This window comes from Hibiscus syriacus, unplaced genomic scaffold, assembly GCF_006381635.1.
Source record: "Hibiscus syriacus cultivar Baekdansim isolate YM2019G1 unplaced genomic scaffold, ASM638163v2 tig00111005_pilon, whole genome shotgun sequence".
NCBI classification, from domain to species: domain Eukaryota; kingdom Viridiplantae; phylum Streptophyta; class Magnoliopsida; order Malvales; family Malvaceae; genus Hibiscus; species Hibiscus syriacus.
The window spans coordinates 1151911-1171681 of record NW_024062949.1 but is presented as its reverse complement, the minus strand read 5'-3'; the positions used below and the strand labels follow the sequence as shown (position 1 = coordinate 1171681).

The 19771-nt window shown below is 39.1% G+C and overlaps 1 protein-coding gene across 1 annotated transcript; it reads left to right on the top strand.

The window, feature by feature from the left end:
- Positions 1 to 14848: 14848 nt before the first annotated feature.
- Positions 14849 to 16821, top strand: LOC120149531 (protein EI24 homolog). Its single transcript, XM_039162284.1, has 7 exons — positions 14849 to 14970; positions 15079 to 15144; positions 15249 to 15399; positions 16133 to 16185; positions 16346 to 16477; positions 16560 to 16623; positions 16726 to 16821. The coding sequence occupies exons 1-7, from the start codon at positions 14849 to 14851 to the stop codon at positions 16819 to 16821; spliced, it is 684 nt and encodes a 227-aa protein (XP_039018215.1).
- The last annotated feature ends 2950 nt before the right edge of the window (positions 16822 to 19771 follow it).

The window sequence follows — 19771 nt, the reverse complement described above, 5'->3', positions numbered from 1 at the left end:
TCCATTGCCTCCAGGAGAGTCTGTCGGGGGCTCAGCCATTCGGTGGTACAACCAACTAATCCGGTCAAATATCAAAACCTGGAAGGACCTGGCCAAGTCATTTCTGGAACAATACAAGCATATCAATGACATAAGGCCAGATTGAGTTATGCTACAAAGCATGGAAAAGAAGCATAACAAGAGTTTCAGGCAGTACGCACAAAAATAGAGGGATTTGGCTGTGCAAGTTCATCCACCGTTGGATGAAAAAGAAACCTGAAAGCTCTTCGTGCAGACCCTGAAGGCTCCATACTTCGGGCACCTGGTTGCGATCACATCAAGAAGCTTTTCAGACTTGGTTATGGCCGGAGAAATGATTGAGTCGGCCATAAAGCAAAGCAAAATTAAGGATGGGGAGCCCAGTAGGAAACCTCCTATGCCAGTAAAGGTGTTACGATCTCCAAACCAAAATCAACTGCAGCTGTACCGTCGGGTATTTCTAAACAAGATTCCAGAGAACCAATGAGGGAAAGGGAACATTTCGACCCTATTCCCATGACCTACAAAGAGCTTTACCAGCAACTTCTTGACACCCATGTAGTGTCACCATATCCGGTAGAACCCATGAAGCCCCATACCCCCAAGTGGTATGATGAGAATGTACATTGTGAATATCACGGCAGTGTCCCAGGGCACACAATTGAGAATTGTTACGCATTCAAAAGAGTCGTACAGAAGATGCATAACCATAACTGGATCGACTTCAACAACTTGGGGGCATCCAAGTGAGGAATATCATTTCATCATTTGAGGCATTCTGTTTGAACTTTTTTTTCCCACTTTTTCTCAAGTTTTTGTAAGAACATTTGAATCAATTTATGTTACTTTAAAGATGTTAAGCAATGAATCACATTTGCAAATTTGCAATCCTTTTAATATCATTTGAATTAAGAAACTCTGTAAATGGTTCAAAGTTACAGATCTTTGACGAAGTAACATGATTTAAAACAAGGACTTTGACCTTATCCAGAATATACCCTCAAACGTCGTACCCTGCTCTTGCAATTAACCAATATAACATTTTCCTTTCATAAGGTGCGGACAACATGGGGCATCATTTGCATATGGCAATTATTGTGCTTTTCGTTTAAGACGTTCAGTGATGATCATTATCTTTACAGATGGAATAGTCGAGTAAGTGAATCTAGTTTAGGTCAAATGCTTGAAAATTGAACTCTAAAGATGAAATTTTTAACTTTACACAACACCTAGACTATAACAGGTTCTTCTTGACAATCTTAAGAAATTAAATCTGTAAAGCTGAGCTATTCCACTAAGGCAATTGGTTATAGAGGAAACCTGAAAGCCCTGGCCTTATGAATAGGTTACGTTCAAACCATGACATTGTTCGAACACTTGGCAATTCGGTGTTTGCTCCACTGCTATTTTCCGGTCGAAGATTTTGTGATGAGATGAACCCTTCAGTGAACTTGATAAAACTGATTATAATGTTAAGTTGTCCCTCTAAAGCAATTGGTTAAACGCCCTAGCTTTATTGATTCAGCTAGCCAGATAACGACAAATTAAATCAAATTTATCTAAGCAAGAAATTTTCAGTAATGGTGGACTAAGGGAGTTAAGGAACACCTGTTATAGTCGACTACACACGAGCACTCAAGAATTTCATTTTTAGACCAATATTTTTTGCACTGCCTTCGTTAGAGGAGCCTACAAAGCTTGAACAAATGGAAGATTTCAGAGGACCGAAATAAAAGGTCTAGTAATTGATCATGCTAGTTGCGTCATTTTTTCCGCATCCAATTAAAATGCCAAGCCAAAGAAAAAAGCATGTTGCTCATATTTCAAAAAAATGACATTTTGGGTTACTAAAACCTTAGAAATGAGGCCAACCTAAATCCAACTTATCCATTTGAACATTTATCAAAGAGAGGTAACTCTGAAAGCATTAAAAGAGCTCTTGATTCCTTTGATATCCTTAGAACTCACGTTTACAATTTGATTCAATTGCGAACAATATTTTACAACATTTTTATCATTTTCCCTCCTAAAACAAGAAAAATGAAAAAAAAAACATTTTCAAATAGAACAATCTCAGATAAGAAGGGTATGTAAAGCCCAAGCTTGAAAAAAGGATGGGGCACGATCGATCCCATGGACCAGATTGGCAGACAAAACACGAGACTCTATCCAAGAGATAACACATAATTCATTCATGTTGCATGCATCTTAGACATACTTAGGTGCATCGCATTCATCATTTTAGCATACATGATTTTTTACAGCTTTTTGAGTCAGGTTTCGACTTCAAGACGAAGGTTACTCGATTCAAAAGCACCTTTAAAGAACGATGGTAGTTGCTTAACTCAACAGTGAGAAGCTACACCTCAACCGACTTGACATATATACTGATCTCAGAACCAATTCCAGATAGGTTTGAGAACCAATTCTGATCAAATCCAGTTCAACTCAACTCAACAATGAGCAGCATATTATAGTTAATATCTTCAAGCCAGATTTCAATCCCACAACGGAAGATATCCAGCTGTTAGAATTTATCAGTGGACTTTTTCGTAAAAGATGAGTCATTCAAAGATCGTCTCATTTGGTTCAGACTCGCTCAAAGGAACCACCTGAAGAACTATGACCGGCTTAGACCTGTGAAGGGAAACTATTTTTTTAAGACAACATTTGCAGCATAACTTAAATCGAGAAGGGTTATCTGCCAACCAAAGACCTTCGAGTTCGACTACGCTCAGCTCCAAGGCGCATCATTTGCAACATAACTTAAATCGAGAAGGGTTATCTGTCACCAAAGACCTTCGAGTTCGACTACGCTCAACTCTAAGGCATATCATTTGCAGCACAACTTAAGTCTAGAAGGGTTGTCTGCCAACAAAAGACCTTTGAGTTCGACTACGCTCAGCTCAACGGCACATCATTTGCAGCATAGCTTAAGTCGAGAAGGGCTATCTGCCAAAGACCCCCGAGTTCGATTACACTCAGCTTCGAGGGCATATCATTTACAACATAACTCAAGGCTAGAAGGGTTATCTGTCACCAAAGACCTTCGAGTTCGACTACGCTCAGCTCCAAGACATATCATTTGCAGCACAACTTAAGTCTAGAAGGGTTGTCTGCCAACAAAAGACCTTTGAGTTCGACTACGCTCAGCTCAACGGCACATCATTTGCAGTATAGCTTAAGTCCAGAAGGGCTATCTGTCAAAGGCCCTCGAGTTCGATTACACTCAGCTTCGAGGGCATATCATTTGCTGCACAACTTAAGTCTAGAAGGGTTGTCTGCCAACAAAAGACCTTTGAGTTCGACTACGCTCAGCTCAACGACACATCATTTGCAGCATAGCTTAAGTCGAGAAGGGCTATCTGCCAAAGACCCCCAAGTTCGATTACACTCAGCTTCGAGGGCATATCATTTACAGCATAACTCAAGGCGAGAAGGGTTATCTGTCACCAAAAGACCTTCGAGTTCGACTACGCTAAGCTCCAAGGCATATCATTTGCAGCATAACTTAAATCGAGAAGGGTTATCTGCCAACCAAAGACCTTCAAGTTCGACTACGCTCAGCTCCAAGGCACATCATTTGCAGTATAGCTTAAGTCGAGAAGGGCTATCTGCCAAAGACCCTCGAGTTCGATTACACTTAGCTTCGAGGGCACATCATTTATAGTATAACTCAAGGCTAGAAGGGTTATCTGTCTCCAAAAGACCTTTGAGTTCGACTACGCTCAGCTCAATGGCACATCATTTGCAGCATAGTTTAAGTCGAGAAGGGCTATCTGCCAAAGACCTTCGAGTTCGATTATACTCAGCTCCAAGGCATATCATTTACAACATAACTCAAGGCAAGAAGGGCTATCTGTCAATAAAATTATTGAGTTTGATTCCATTCAGCTCGATGACACACATCATTCATACTATTTGCCGGTCGCAGTCGAGGTTTTCAAGTCGAGAAGAAAACCTGGGTTTGCCCTAGTGACAAGAAACAGTTTCCCGGCAGAATAACTTAAGTCGAGAAAAGTTATTTGTCAATGAAAACTTTCGAGTTCAATGGCCTATCAACCACATGGTGGAGTCAAAGAACTATTTTCCAGTCGAATTTTTTAAACCAAGGTCTTTAAACCGAGAAGAAGACCGAGGTTGACTATAATTGGGCAACAAGAAGCCGCATCCCGATTCAAATCTCGAACTACGACTTCAATTCCGTATCATTTCAAGGTGGACTCGACTTCACGACGGAGGAGCCATCTGCAACTCAATTCGACAGGGAGTTATTCTTCAACTCTACCGAACGAAAATTTGTGTCTTTTTATCTGTCCTATTTTTCGTTTCACGAAAAAGGATAAAGAGGGGTAACTGTAAACACTCATTTCCGTCCCATTTATATATATATATATATATATATATATAGTTTTAAAACACTTTTAAAACATATATATAATATATAGTTTTGAAATCATTTTGAAAATATAATATATAATTTTTAAAAACATTTTTGAAAATTTATATAATATATTGTTTTAACAAAACATTTTTGGAAAACTTATATAATATTTTTAAAATCATTTTTGAAAACTATATAATATATAATTTTGAAAACGTTTTTAAATATAATATATAGTTTAAAAAATATTTTTTGAAACATATATATTATATAATATATATTATTATTAATATTTATTTCATTTCATTTTATTAATATAATTTATTATTATTTTTGTCAGGGTCCAAACGGGGTCCAAAAACGAAGACTGGGCCTGAACTAGCCCAGCAGCATGTTAGGTTTCATATCCAATTTCAACCAAGGTGCCGCACGACCCGGGAAACCAAGAGCCACGCGAAACAGACGGGCAACAATGCCAACGACGGCCGAGATCCCCGGGACTGACCCATCCCGGGGTGACCGGTCACGAGCGCCCCTATTTCGGGACCACAACGGCCGGTGAAGGCCTATAAATACCAACCAGAACACTGCCAGAGGGGGGACACCACTGTCAGCACAACCAAAAAGCCACGGCCACAGGAAAAAACGAGAACCATCAACCATCATCACGAACAGAACCCACGGTAACAACAAGCCAAACAGAGAGACCCAAAAGGCCATGAACCCATATCAGCAATAAACAAAAGTCGAACCAACACAACGCAGAACAAAGAGAAAACATCATCAAGAGCCAAACCAAACACAAAGCAAACCAGTGAGTGATAAATACGCAAGAAATCAAGCCGAAAATAACGAAGAGTCGGCAACAAACCACACAAAAAGAATAAAAAAGAAACCCGATCTAGACTCGAGAAAAAGGAGACCTTTAAAGTGAAGGTAACTGTCAAAAAGTCATCTCATTTTCTTTGTTTTATCTAGGTTTTGGTGGATTTCACTTTAGTTCGAGGTATGGCTTAAGAAAGTAAGAAAGTTGTTTGAGAGGCCTTCGTTCCTTTCTCATCGCCAACTCAAGGTGGTCGGGAAATGGAGTCTCAGTCCACGGTGTGCTCTGAGTTGAAAGAAAAGAAAAGGAAATGAAAATGGTGTTTGGAGAGAAGAGGGAAACGGCTGTGGAGAAGGAAGGTTAACAATAATATATTTTAGGGTTTTATCTTTTAACCTGTATGCTGTTTTTTATTATTACTTGGCTTATTCAATAAGGATCCCACCGGTTTTTACTTGTAAATTACACATATGGTTATAATTACACTAAAATATGTATTAGTATGTTGCGTGCTATGTTTGTATATTATATTTAATATTTAACATTTTTTATTTATTTATTTTGTTTTCATATTTATTCAAAAAAAATTCTTTTGATCTATTTTTTTATTGATTTATTTTTGTTTTCCTATTTATTTAATTTTTTTTTGATCTATTTTTATTTTTTTTCCTTTTGATTTATTTTATTTATTATTATTATTTTTCCCTTTGATTTATTTAATATTTGTTATCTAACATTTTACCTTTTCTTTAGAGAAAATCCATCAAATAAGAGGTAAGTAATTTGAATCGAGTTTAATTTCAATTTCAATTTTTAATTTTCGCAATTAAAGAAAACCGACAAATTAATTGGTACCGAAAGGGAGGTTCAAGGGTGCTAATCATTCCTTGACCGTAACCGACTCCCGAGCCCGACGCAATTCTGGTAAGACGAAGATCAAGTAAGATGGTGTCCGATCTACCTAAATATTGTTTTAAAATGATCGGTGGTGACTCTAACCACAATTTTCAAGTCGAAGCCCAATTCCGGGGTCCAACCGAAAGACGATTCCGATAGCTTGGCGACTCCGCTGGGGACAGGTAAGTGAGTCAGGCCGAAATTAATTTTCGGTTGTCTTTTTATGCGAAAATGTTAAATTTAAATTTTAATTTATTTATTCGATTCCAATTATTTATCTTTGATTATTTTTTTCAAATAAATAGTTGTACTGACGTTTTTTAATGATTTCAGATTTTTTTCAAAATTGTCATCTCTAAGCTCTAAACCCGAGCTCCGAACCCGTCTTAAGTGGGGGTGAAAGCGACGCATTCGTGTGAATTTATTCACCGCATATGCCTAGCAAGTAGCATTCGGGATTCATATACCTTATGTCTTCGTGTTAATTTATTCACCGTGCGGGCATAAGGGAATGTGTTCTCTCGAGTTTAACTTAGTCCACACAAGCTTGTGATGAGCTTAGGACTAAGGGTTTGGTAAGCCCAAGGGGGCACCGGCAAGGAGAACTCGGGTACCCTTTTTAGAACCTAAACCGGGAGAGTACAGGGAATTAAAGCCCACCCCAAGACCTCATTCCAAACCCTAGGATGCTTTGTTTCCTACTTTATTTTTTGTTCAAAGCATTGGAACTAGACAAATATGCGGCTAGGAATATTAAGCATGTTCGGGTAGATTATCATCTGGGGTAGGATTTTTTTTTCATTTTTTTATTTTTTATTTTGATTTACCTCACTAACCCCTTTTATTTTTTGTTCTATTTCATTTTGTTTTCATCATTCGCATCATTTAAAACGAGGTGTTGATACCAAAAACGTGTTTGTTAAACATGAATAATCTGCATTAATGGACAAAGGGATTATAATACAAAGAGATAAAAAGCTTAGAAGCCCAGCCGTGGTCAAAGAACACTCGGAGGCAAAGGGTGCAGGGGCAAGACGAGGAAAATGTTACTGTCACGAAGAGTCCTTTCGAAAACTGCGAGAACAAGATGGCGAAACCTTAGTTAAGCTGGAGGTCATTATTGATAAATTCTAGAAACAAGTCGATAAACTTCGGGTGGAGGGCTCCGATGGCACTTTCGTTTGAAACAAGCTCGACATAGAGTGAAAGTCGAAGATGCAGTCCTTCGAGACCTTTTTTGGGGCAAGCAGCTCGTCACCTGCACAAGTTTAGCCAAAGGAACCAGAATGGTTCGACGGGATATTCAACCGGGGAAAAAAGGCGGAAGACGAATCAACTTGTCAGAAGCTGTGATGGATCTATACCATCAAAAAGTTTTATGTCTCTTCAGACGTAACACTTTTGTTAGCAATAAGGTTTTTTCAGAATAACAGGCACATTTTTGGATCAATGCCTCGGACATTTCATGCATCATGCATTTAGATATTTTGCATTTTGTTATTTTCTTTGCATTCACTAACATATACATGTCTCATCAAAGGAACAAATACTGGATACACCACCTCAAGTGTTGGACACACCTCATCCGCATAACACTATTTTGAAGAAGAAGATGATGGAAGCTAGAATTACACAAATCGAGGAGAATATATTGAAACTACAGAAAGAGCTAGAAGACAAGATAAACCAGAACAGTCGAAATACTCTGGAAACAATCACAAAGAACCAAGAGTCCTTGGTTGATCAGATCGTTGCCAAGTTAGTTGGCCTACAACAGACCAGTGCGCCTGGGGCAGGTTCACCGGAAGGGGTAACTATACAACCTACCCCACAAGTGGTTATCTCACCTGAAATCTTACCAGAACTTCGAGGGGACTCATCTGCTGCAAAAGCGAAGCCCACGTCCTCTGTATTTAACCCTAAGAACAATCCGAGTTATTACCATGTACCGAATTTGGACGAAGAGGACAAAGCGAGGAAGATAGAGGAAAAAATCAAACAATTGGAGGACCAAATGAAGGTAGTCAAAGGAGACCATGACTACCATGAAATCGATGCCGCGGAACTCAGTCTAGTCCCAGACTTGGTTCTTCCTCCGAAATTTAAGTCCCCAGAATTCGAGAAGTTTGACGGGAACAGTTGTCAATCCGCTCACATCACCATGTTCTGCCGAAAGATGACAGGATATGGAGGAAACGACCAACTCCTGATCCATTGCCTCCAGGAGAGTCTGTCGGGCTCAGCCATTCGGTGGTACAACCAACTAATCCGGTCAAATATCAAAACCTGGAAGGACCTGGCCAAGTCATTTCTGGAACAATACAAGCATATCAATGACATAAGGCCAGATCGAGTTATGCTACAAAGCATGGAAAAGAAGCATAACGAGAGTTTCAGGCAGTACGCACAAAAATAGAGGGATTTGGCTGTGCAAGTTCATCCACCGTTGGATGAAAAAGAAACATGAAAGCTTTTTCGTGCAGACCCTGAAGGCTCCATACTTCGGGCACTTGGTTGCGATCACATCAAGAAGCTTTTCAGACTTGGTTATGGCCGGAGAAATGATTGAGTCGGCCATAAAGCAAGGCAAAATTAAGGATGGGGAGCCCAGTAGGAAACCTCCTATGCTAGTAAAGGTGTTACGATCTCCAAACCGAAATCAACTACAGCTGTACCGTCAGGTATTTCTAAACAAGATTCCAGAGAACCAATGAGGGAAAGGGAACATTTCGACCCTATTCCCATGACCTACAAAGAGCTTTACCAGCAACTTCTTGACACCCATGTAGTGTCACCATATCCGGTAGAACCCATGAAGCCCCATACCCCAAGTGGTATGATGAGAATGTACATTGTGAATATCACGGCGGTGTCCCAGGGCACACAATTGAGAATTGTTACGCATTCAAAAGAGTCGTACAGAAGATGCATAACCATAACTGGATCGACTTCAACAACTTGGGGGCATCCAAGTGAGGAATATCATTTCATCATTTGAGGCATTCTGTTTGAACTTGTTGTTTTTTTCCACTTTTTCTTAAGTTTTTGTAAGAACATTTGAATCAATTTATGTTACTTTAAAGATGTTAAGCAATGAATCACATTTGCAAATTTGCAATCCTTTTAATATCATTTGAATTAAGAAACTCTGTAAATGGTTCAAAGTTACAGATCTTTGACGAAGTAACATGATTTAAAACAAGGACTTTGACCTTATCCAGAATATACCCTCAAACGTCGTACCCTGCTCTTGCAATTAACCAATATAACATTTTCCTTTCATAAGGTGCGGACAACATGGGGCATCATTTGCATATGGCAATTATTGTGCTTTTCGTTTAAGACGTTCAGTGATGATCATTATCTTTACAGATGGAATAGTCGAGTAAGTGAATCTAGTTTAGGTCAGTTGCTTGAAAATTGAACTCTAAAGATGAAATTTTTAACTTTACACAACACCTAGACTATAACAGGTTCTTCTTGACAATCTTAAGAAATTAAATCTGTAAAGCTGAGCTATTCCACTAAGGCAATTGGTTATAGAGGAAACCTGAAAGCCCTGGCCTTATGAATAGGTTACGTTCAAACCATGACATTGTTCGAACACTTGGCAATTCGGTGTTTGCTCCACTGCTATTATCAGGTCGAAGATTTTGTGATGAGATGAACCCTTCAGTGAACTTGATAAAAACTGATTATAATGTTAAGTTATCCCTCTAAAGCAATTGGTTAAACGCCCTAGCTTTATTGATTCAGCTAGCCAGATAACGACAAATTAAATCAAATTTATCTAAGCAAGAAATTTTCAGTAATGGTGGACTAAGGGAGTTAAGGAACACCTGTTATAGTCGACTACACACGAGCACTCAAGAATTTCATTTTTAGACCAATATTTTTTGCACTGCCTTCGTTAGAGGAGCCTACAAAGCTTGAACAAATGGAAGATTTCAGAGGACCGAAATAAAAGGTCTAGTAATTGATCATGCTAGTTGCGTCATTTTTTCCGCATCCAATTAAAATGCCAAGCCAAAGAAAAAAGCATGTTGCTCATATTTCAAAAAAATGACATTTTGGGTTACTAAAACCTTAGAAATGAGGCCAACCTAAATCCAACTTATCCATTTGAACATTTGTCAAAGAGAGATAACTCTGAAAGCATTAAAAGAGCTCTTGATTCCTTTGATATCCTTAGAACTCACGTTTACAATTTGATTCAATTGCGAACAATATTTTACAACATTTTTATCATTTTCCCTCCTAAAACAAGAAAAATGAAAAAAAAAACATTTTCAAACAGAACAATCTCAGATAAGAAGGGTATGTAAAGCCCAAGCTTGAAAAAAGGATGGGGCACGATCGATCCCATGGACCAGATTGGCAGACAAAACACGAGACTCTATCCAAGAGATAACACATAATTCATTCATATTGCATGCATCTTAGACATACTTAGGTGCATCGCATTCATCATTTTAGCATACATGATTTTTTACAGCTTTTTGAGTCAGGTTTCGACTTCAAGACGAAGGTTACTCGATTCAAAAGCACCTTTAAAGAACGATGGTAGTTGCTTAACTCAACACTGAGAAGCTACACCTCAACCGACTTGACATATATACTGATCTCAGAACCAATTCCAGATAGGTTTGAGAACCAATTCTGATCAAATCCAGTTCAACTCAACTCAACAATGAGCGGCATATTATAGTTAATATCTTCAAGCCAGATTTCAATTCCACAACGGAAGATATCCAGCTGTTAGAATTTATCAGTGGACTTTTTCATAAAAGAGGAGTCATTCAAAGATCGTCTCATTTGGTTCAGACTCGCTCAAAGGAACCACCTGAAGAACTATGACCGGCTTAGACCTGTGAAGGGAAACTATTTTTTTAAGACAACATTTGCAGCATAACTTAAATCGAGAAGGGTTATCTGCCAACCAAAGACCTTCGAGTTCGACTACGCTCAGCTCCAAGGCGCATCATTTGCAACATAACTTAAATCGATAAGGGTTATCTGTCACCAAATACCTTCGAGTTCGACTACGCTCAGCTCTAAGGCATATCATTTGCAGCACAACTTAAGTCTAGAAGGGTTGTCTGCCAACAAAAGACCTTTGAGTTCGACTACGCTCAGCTCAACGGCACATCATTTACAGCATAGCTTAAGTCGAGAAGGGCTATCTGCCAAAGACCCCCGAGTTCGATTACACTCAGTTTCGAGGGCATATCATTTACAACATAAGGCTAGAAGGGTTATATGTCACCAAAGACCTTCGAGTTCGACTACGCTCAGCTCCAAGACATATCATTTGCAGCACAACTTAAGTCTAGAAGGGTTGTCTGCCAACAAAAGACCTTTGAGTTCGACTACGCTCAGCTCAACGGCACATCATTTGCAGTATAGCTTAAGTCAGAAGGGTTATCTGTCAAAGGCCCTCGAGTTCGATTACAGTCAGCTTCGAGGGCATATCATTTGCTGCACAACTTAAGTCTAGAAGGGTTGTCTGCCAACAAAAGACCTTTGAGTTCGACTACGCTCAGCTCAACGACACATCATTTGTAGCATAGCTTAAGTCGAGAAGGGCTATCTGCCAAAGACCCCCAAGTTCGATTACACTCAGCTTCGAGGGCATATCATTTACAGCATAACTCAAGGCTAGAAGGGTTATCTGTCACCAAAAGACCTTCGAGTTCGACTACGCTAAGCTCCAAGGCATATCATTTGCAGCATAACTTAAATCGAGAAGGGTTATCTGCCAACCAAAGACCTTCAAGTTCGACTACGCTCAGCTCCAAGACACATCATTTGCAGTATAGCTTAAGTCGAGAAGGGCTATCTGCCAAAGACCCTCGAGTTCGATTACACTTAGCTTCGAGGGCACATCATTTATAGTATAACTCAAGGCTAGAAGGGTTATCTGTCTCCAAAAGACCTTTGAATTCGACTACGCTTAGCTCAATGGCACATCATTTGCAGCATAGTTTAAGTCGAGAAGGGCTATCTGCCAAAGACCTTCGAGTTCGATTATACTCAGCTTCAAGGCATATCATTTACAACATAACTCAAGGCAAGAAGGGCTATCTGTCAATAAAATTATTGAGTTTGATTCCATTCAGCTCGATGACACACATCATTCACACTATTTGTCGGTCGCAGTCGAGGTTTTCAAGTCGAGAAGAAAACCTGGGTTTGCCCTAGTGACAAGAAACAGTTTCCCGGCAGAATAACTTAAGTCGAGAAAAGTTATCTGTCAATGAAAACTTTTGAGTTCAATGGCCTATCAACCACATGGTGGAGTCAAAGAACTATTTTTCAGTCGTATTTTTTAAACCAAGGTCTTTAAACCGAGAAGAAGACCGAGGTTGACTACAATTGGGCAACAAGAAGCCGCATCCCGATTCAAATCTCGAACTACGACTTCAATTCCGTATCATTTCAAGGTGGACTCGACTTCACGACGGAGGAGCCATCTGCAACTCAATTCGACAGGGAGTTATTCTTCAACTCTACCGAACGAAAATTTGTGTCTTTTTATCTGTCCTATTTTTCGTTTCACGAAAAAGGATAAAGAGGGGTAATTGTAAACACTCATTTTCGTCCCATTTATATATATATATATATTTTAAAAACACTTTTAAAACATATATATAATATATAGTTTTGAAATCATTTTGAAAATATAATATATAATTTTTAAAAACATTTTTGAAAATTTATATAATATATAGATTTAACAAAACATTTTTGGAAAACTTATATAATATTTTTAAAATCATTTTTGAAAACTATATAATATATAATTTTGAAAACGTTTTTAAATATAATATATAGTTTAAAATATTTTTTTGAAACATATATATTATATAATATATATTATTATTAATATTTATTTCATTTCATTTTATTAATTTAATTTATTATTATTTTTGTCAGGGTCCAAACGGGGTCCAAAAATGAAGACTGGGCCTGAACCAGCCCAGCAGCATGTTAGGTTTCATATCCAATTTCAACCAAGGTGCCGCACGACCCGGGAAACCAAGAGCCACGCGAAACAGACGGGCAACAGTGCCAACGACGGCCGAGATCCCCGGGACTGACCCATCCCGGGGTGACCGGTCACGAGCGCCCCTATTTCAGGACCACAACAGCCGGTGAAGGCCTATAAATACCAACCAGAACACTGCCAGAGGGGGGACACCACTGTCAGCACAACCACAAAGCCACGGCCACAGGAAAAAACGAGAACCATCAACCATCATCACGAACAGAACCCACGGTAACAACAAGCCAAACAGAGAGACCCAAAAGGCCATGAACCCATATCAGCAATAAACAAAAGTCGAACCAACACAACACAGAACAAAGAGAAAACATCATCAAGAGCCAAACCAAACACAAAGCAAACCAGTGAGTGATAAATACGCAAGAAATCAAGCCGAAAATAACGAAGAGTCGGCAACAAACCACACAAAAAGCATCAAAAAGAAACCCGATCTAGACTCGAGAAAGAGGAGACCTTTAAAGTGAAGGTAACTGTCAAAAAGCCATCTCATTTTCTTTGTTTTGTCTAGGTTTTGGTGGATTTCACTTTAGTTCGAGGTATGGCTTAAGAAAGTAAGAAAGTTGTTTGAGAGGCCTTCGTTCCTTTCTCATCGCCAACTCAAGGTGGTCGGGAAATGGAGTCTCAGTCCACGGTGTGCTCTGAGTTGAAAGAAAAGAAAAGGAAATGAAAATGGTGTTTGGAGAGAAGAGGGAAACGGCTGTGGAGAAGGAAGGTTAACAATAATATATTTTAGGGTTTTATCTTTTAACCTGTATGCTGTTTTTTATTATTACTTGGCTTATTCAATAAGGATCCCACCGGTTTTTACTTGTAAATTACACATATGGTTAATTACACTAAAATATGTATTAGTATGTTGCGTGCTATGTTTGTATATTATATTTAATATTTAAACATTTTTTATTTATTTATTTTGTTTTCATATTTATTCAAAAAAAATTCTTTTGATCTATTTTTTTATTGATTTATTTTTGTTTTCCTATTTATTTAATTTTTTTTTTGATCTATTTTTATTTTTTTCCTTTTGATTTATTTTATTTATTATTATTATTTTTCCCTTTGATTTATTTAATATTTGTTATCTAACATTTTACCTTTTCTTTAGAGAAAATCCATCAAATAAGAGGTAAGTAATTTGAATCGAGTTTAATTTCAATTTCAATTTTTAATTTTCGCAATTAAAGAAAACCGACAAATTAATTGGTACCGAAAGGGAGGTTCAAGGGTGCTAATCATTCATTGACCGTAACCGACTCCCGAGCCCGACACAATTCTGGTAAGACGAAGATCAAGTAAGATGGTATCCGATCTACCTAAATATTGTTTTAAAATGATCGGTGGTGACTCTAACCACAATTTTCAAGTCGAAGCTCAATTCCGGAGTACAAGCGAAAGACGATTCCGACAGCTAACTAATTATTTTCATTCAGTAAGAGATCTCTTTACACTAAAATAAAATGTTATGGATTAAAATATTCAACAAAAGGAATATAACTTGAAATGATTATTAATCAATGGTTATATACATATTTTAACATTATGCATTATTTATAACTAAACCAAAACTAATCACGAGACAACTTGAACAATACATAAGCCAAACGTGAGTCGTGAGTCAATAACATCAAAGGACAATTAACTGGCTTTATCAACCGAGAGCATGGAAGATATTAAACCCTTGACCAACACTGCGAAAACAAAACTACAACAAGCATCGGTCTTGTGGGCGGAAGGTTTCAGAGAATCATGTTGCCTTCACAGAGTTGTCATTCTTTGCTGCAGGTTTCTTCCATTTCTTTCTTTTTTTCAGCAACTATTCTCCTTTAGTTTACTTTTTTCCCAGTAACCCAAAGCTCTCTTCTTTATAAAATTTCATTATTTTATTTGCAGGTCGAGAAAACTTTCGATAAGAACTGGACAGTGTTTTCTTTTAAATGGCTTCATTTTCTTAGGAAGGTAATTCCTTTCGCTGATTCTTTTTGTTGGGGAGTTATTTGTACTTTTGCTTGTTTTTATTTTGATTATTTTCGACACTGTTTCTTCTTATTCCTTCATGCCAGTTTGTTTTTCCTAAACTCGGTTGTTATCCCAATACTACACTGGATATTGCCCGATCAAAGGTCTCTGATCAGTTGCGAAGAAATACCTGCCTTTGATGGTGTCTTCAAATTGTATGCCTTCTTGCGTGGTTTTCTCATTCAATTATTTTATGTAAGTGGTTCCATTCATATAATGTGAAATGTTCGATTTTATGGCATTCACTTTGTTTTCTGCGTTAGTTCTTGTATCGATATGTAATTTTCGTATCGGTTCAGTACTTTCGAATGCCAGTTTCGGCTTTCATTTCTAATTTGTCTAACCAAAAAAGCATTTTTATAGCCTTTGTCGCATTCAGATTTTGGATAAACTTCAGGTCTTCATGTTTGGTTTAATGGAATATCAGTGATTTGTGTTTGATGCAAATATCCAACTTGGTTACCACACCTCTCTCCTGCAAATCCATCTGCTTTTCCGATTTATCGTGTCTGTGGTTGTTGATACTTCGACCACTATCACCTCCACGATAACAATTTAGATACATTATCCCGGCCACTATTAGCATTGGTTCTAGAATTGCATGCTATCGGTACAACCAGCATAACCGGCACAGATGTCCCATTCTCCGAACTCCGTTGTCCATTAATCTAAGTCGCAGCATTGGCATCATTGTCTTTTCTCCTTACGTCGCTGCAGCTTCTATTAGTCTTATTCATGCATAAGGACTCTAAGTTTAATACCAGGCATTGACTCATTGCTGAGAAGATAGCTTTTCCTGAGCAATGCGTGTGATATTTCGAAAGGGTTTTAGACATGAGGCAATATTTATTTTTCCTTACGGTTTTTGTTTCGTTATGAAATGTTAACTTCATCGAACCATGTTCCGTTACTTGTTTATCATCTCCAGGTGTTTTGGTTCTATCCGTTGTATGTCTTCAGCCATATTCTGAGCAATCTCTGGTACTTTCATTCTCTCTTGTGCTGGTTTCTTTCTCCGTTATGACATATCGAACTGATTACTATAGCTATTGTTTAACTAATTTTGGTTGAACATCTTTTTCTTGGGAAGTTTATTATCCGAATTCTTGCAATGAAGACCTTTCTTTTTTATGTGATCCAGGTACAACGATATTGCTAGGCATGGTTTTTCGGCAATGGGAAGATCCGGGCCTTCTGTAACGGAATCCTCGAAAATCGATGCATTGACCTTGAACAACAAAGTGAATGCAACCGGACCTGCTGGCCTCAGACGGTACCACTGACCGTTGGCATTACTCTTATCGAACAATGTATCTCACAGAGATGGACAAATCTGATTCTTTGTTTTCCTGCAGGGTCATGATTGGTATCGGAGAGCAAGTATATTCCTTGCTTCTTTTGGGTTTCTTTTTCTTAGAGGTGAACTTCTTTCGTCGCTTTAATGAGTTCCTGTTGCATCTTTCTTTTTGTTTATAGATTCATTTATTATTGGTATGTCTTGACCGCCTTTCCGATCTTTAGAATTTAGTTTCCGCTTTCCCGAATGTTTCGATGTCTCGCAGTCTCGGTGTGCATGTCTTTCAGTTTGTTCTTAGTGCAACCGGCATGATAAGATAGCAGTTTAACTATCTATGAAAACAAGAAAGAAACTGAAAGATCTTGTAATCTTTTTATTATCAAGAAGCTGATCTCTCTTGAATTAGAGAGCAGTATTTATACAGTCAATAAGGAAAGTATATGCTGCTATAAAGAACGGTTAACAGCTCAACAAACTAACTGCTACAATCTAACAAACTATTCTAGAACAACATTATTCTAGAACTCACAACATATCCACAATCACAAGCACATGTTAACATTCACCCTGCTTTATTAACTTCTTCAGCACTTCTTGACTCAATATCCCCCTGCCATTCCACTTTGTAAACCTGCAGGAAGCCTCTTAGCTGTGTTACCAAGATTTTTGCCTATGCTTGAGAAATGAGGCGAAGACAGTGGTTGTCAACACATCTGCCCCTGCTCATAGGCTGGAACCTCATTAACCTGTAAACGACCATCAGCAACCATTCGCGTACAAAAAATAAGTCAAGCTCAACATGCTTGAATTAGAATGCTGAACGGGATTGGAACAGACTGCAACAGTGCTGGAATTATCACACCACAAGGTAGCTTTACCATGGAACCACGCACAACTCCTGAAGCAATGACTCAATCAAACATCTCAGCAGCTGCAGCAGCAACACTCCTATATTCAGCTTCAGCCGTGGAACGAGAAACAACTTGTTGCTTGCGTGAGCTCCTTGTTGCTTGCGTGAGCTCCAGGAAATAAGATTCCCACCAAAGAAATGCAGTAGCCAGTCGTGGAACGTCTATCATCAGGATCGGACCCCAGTCTGCATCTGCAAAACCAGTCAGAGACATGCGAGAAGATGCTGTGAATCGAAGACCATAGTCGTCGTCCCTTGAATATAACGTAAAATCCTCTTAACAGCCTGAAAATGGCTATTACGAGGTGACTGCATGAACTGGCAGACCTTGTTTACAGCAAACGCAATGTCTGGCCTAGTAACCACAATACTGAAGCACCAACAATGCTCCTGTATTGAGCCATATCTTCAACAGGTTCCCCAGCATCAGCTGACAACTTACAATTAGAAACCATCGGAGTAGGGAGACTCTTTGCCTCATTAAAACCGTGCTTATGCAACAACTCATGAATATATTTTTGTTGAGTCAGGACAACACCATCAGCATCATGACACACCTCTATACCAAGAAAGAAATTAAGAGAACCAAGGTCCTTCAACGCAAAACGAGTGTTCAGTTTTTCAATAACACACTGAACCTCACTGGCATCACTCCCTGTCAAGATAATATCATCTACATATACAAGCATGTAGACAACACTATTTTCTGACTTTCTAACAAACAAAGAAGAATCAGATTTAGATAAACCGAACCTTTCAGAGACCAGATACTCTCGAGGCTCTCAAACCAGGCCCGAGGAGCTTGCTTCAAGCCATAGATTGCTTTTATGAAGCTTGCAAACTAAACTACCACCAGCTTGCACAAATCCAGAGGTTGAGTCATGTAAACCTCTTCCTCAATGCCCCGTTTAAAAATGCATTATTAATATCCACTTGACGCAGCAACCAACCTCTTGTCAAGCAAGAGTAAGAATCACTCGGACCGTTACAGGTTTCACAACCGGACTAAACCTCATGATAATCAATTCCTGGTTGTTGGAGAAACCCCTTCGCAACAAGACGAGCCTTGTATCGAGACACCGAGCCATCAGCATTACGTTTCACCTTAAAGATCCATTTGCAGTTGACGGGTACACGATCTTTAGGAAGAGAGACCAGAGACCACGTCTTATTTGCAATCAAGGCATCAAATTCCTCTTGTGCAGCTTTCTTCCAATGAGGAATCTTCATAGCCTCTCTAATTGATCGAGGTTCTTCATCAAGACATTCAACATGCAGAACACGAGGTTTCCAAATACCATCTTTGGCCCTGTAACCATAGGATGTATATTTTGAACCAGAACAGGCTCATGTGCACTGTCACCCGTTGAAGAAGTCCCACGCACATTGTCACGGTCGGCCATTGCTCCAAAAGACGTGACCCCATGCGCAACATCATGGTCGAGTGGTGCATTATCAAACAAAACGGTCCCATGGCTATCATCATCATGCGCAAAAGATATGTCCCCAATAATATTATTTCTTGGATTATGAGTACCTGTCCCAACAATATTATAATTGGGTGTGGCTCCATGCGTATTATCACAAGTAGCACGCACATGCACATTATCTAAACCTTGACCCTCGACACTAGGCATCTCGGCAAAAGGTGTGGTCCCAAGCGTTGAAAACAAAGGCGCAGCACGTGGGCTGATTGTATGGAAAGGAGCAAATGTTGAATTCAATGGGCCATGCGTTGAATTCAAAGGAGGACCACGCATCGAAGTTAATGGAGAAGCACATGGGACTGCTTTCACTTAGTGGAGGTAGGCGTGACATGTTGGTGGAGCCGTTGGAGCATGCGCATTGTCACGACTTAGCAGCGTGGTCCCATGCGCGTTTTCAAAAGCTATAGCCCCATGCGCACCTGACCCAACTAAATGCCTTCATTCGCATTACCAAAATCACGTTCACCCAACACTTGGTTCTCGACCATTTCAAAGGTGTGGCCCCATTTATGCCTTTGACTATTTGATGAGTCATGTGTTGATGGAGAAGCACATGGTGGAACACACGTTGATGGAGCAGGCACTGGTGGAACGCACGTTGATGGGACTTGCAGTGTCTGTACAGGAGAGACAAGAGGAATAATACCCGTGGAGACACCATTATCTGGAGCAACACCTGAAACTTACAAACTTCATAAGGAAATACACTTTCATCAAAAACATGCCTCGAAATTATTACTCTGCCAGAGTCATCCAAACATTTATATCCCTTATGAGCAGTGCTATATCCCAGAAACACGCACTTCTTTGATCTGAAATCCAGCTTATGTCGATTAAACAAACGCAAGCAAGGATAGCAAGCACAGCCAAACA

What these genes read in the sequence shown, in the direction of transcription:
- LOC120149531 (XM_039162284.1), top strand. Translation starts at nt 14,849, where the DNA reads ATGGAAGATATTAAACCCTTGACCAACACTGCGAAAACAAAACTACAA. An exon ending in GTTGTCATTCTTTGCTGCAG is followed by an intron (nt 14,971 to 15,078) that starts GTTTCTTCCATT and finishes TTTTATTTGCAG; the next exon opens with GTCGAGAAAACTTTCGATAA. An exon ending in TGGGTTTCTTTTTCTTAGAG is followed by an intron (nt 16,624 to 16,725) that starts GTGAACTTCTTT and finishes TCCGATCTTTAG; the next exon opens with AATTTAGTTTCCGCTTTCCC.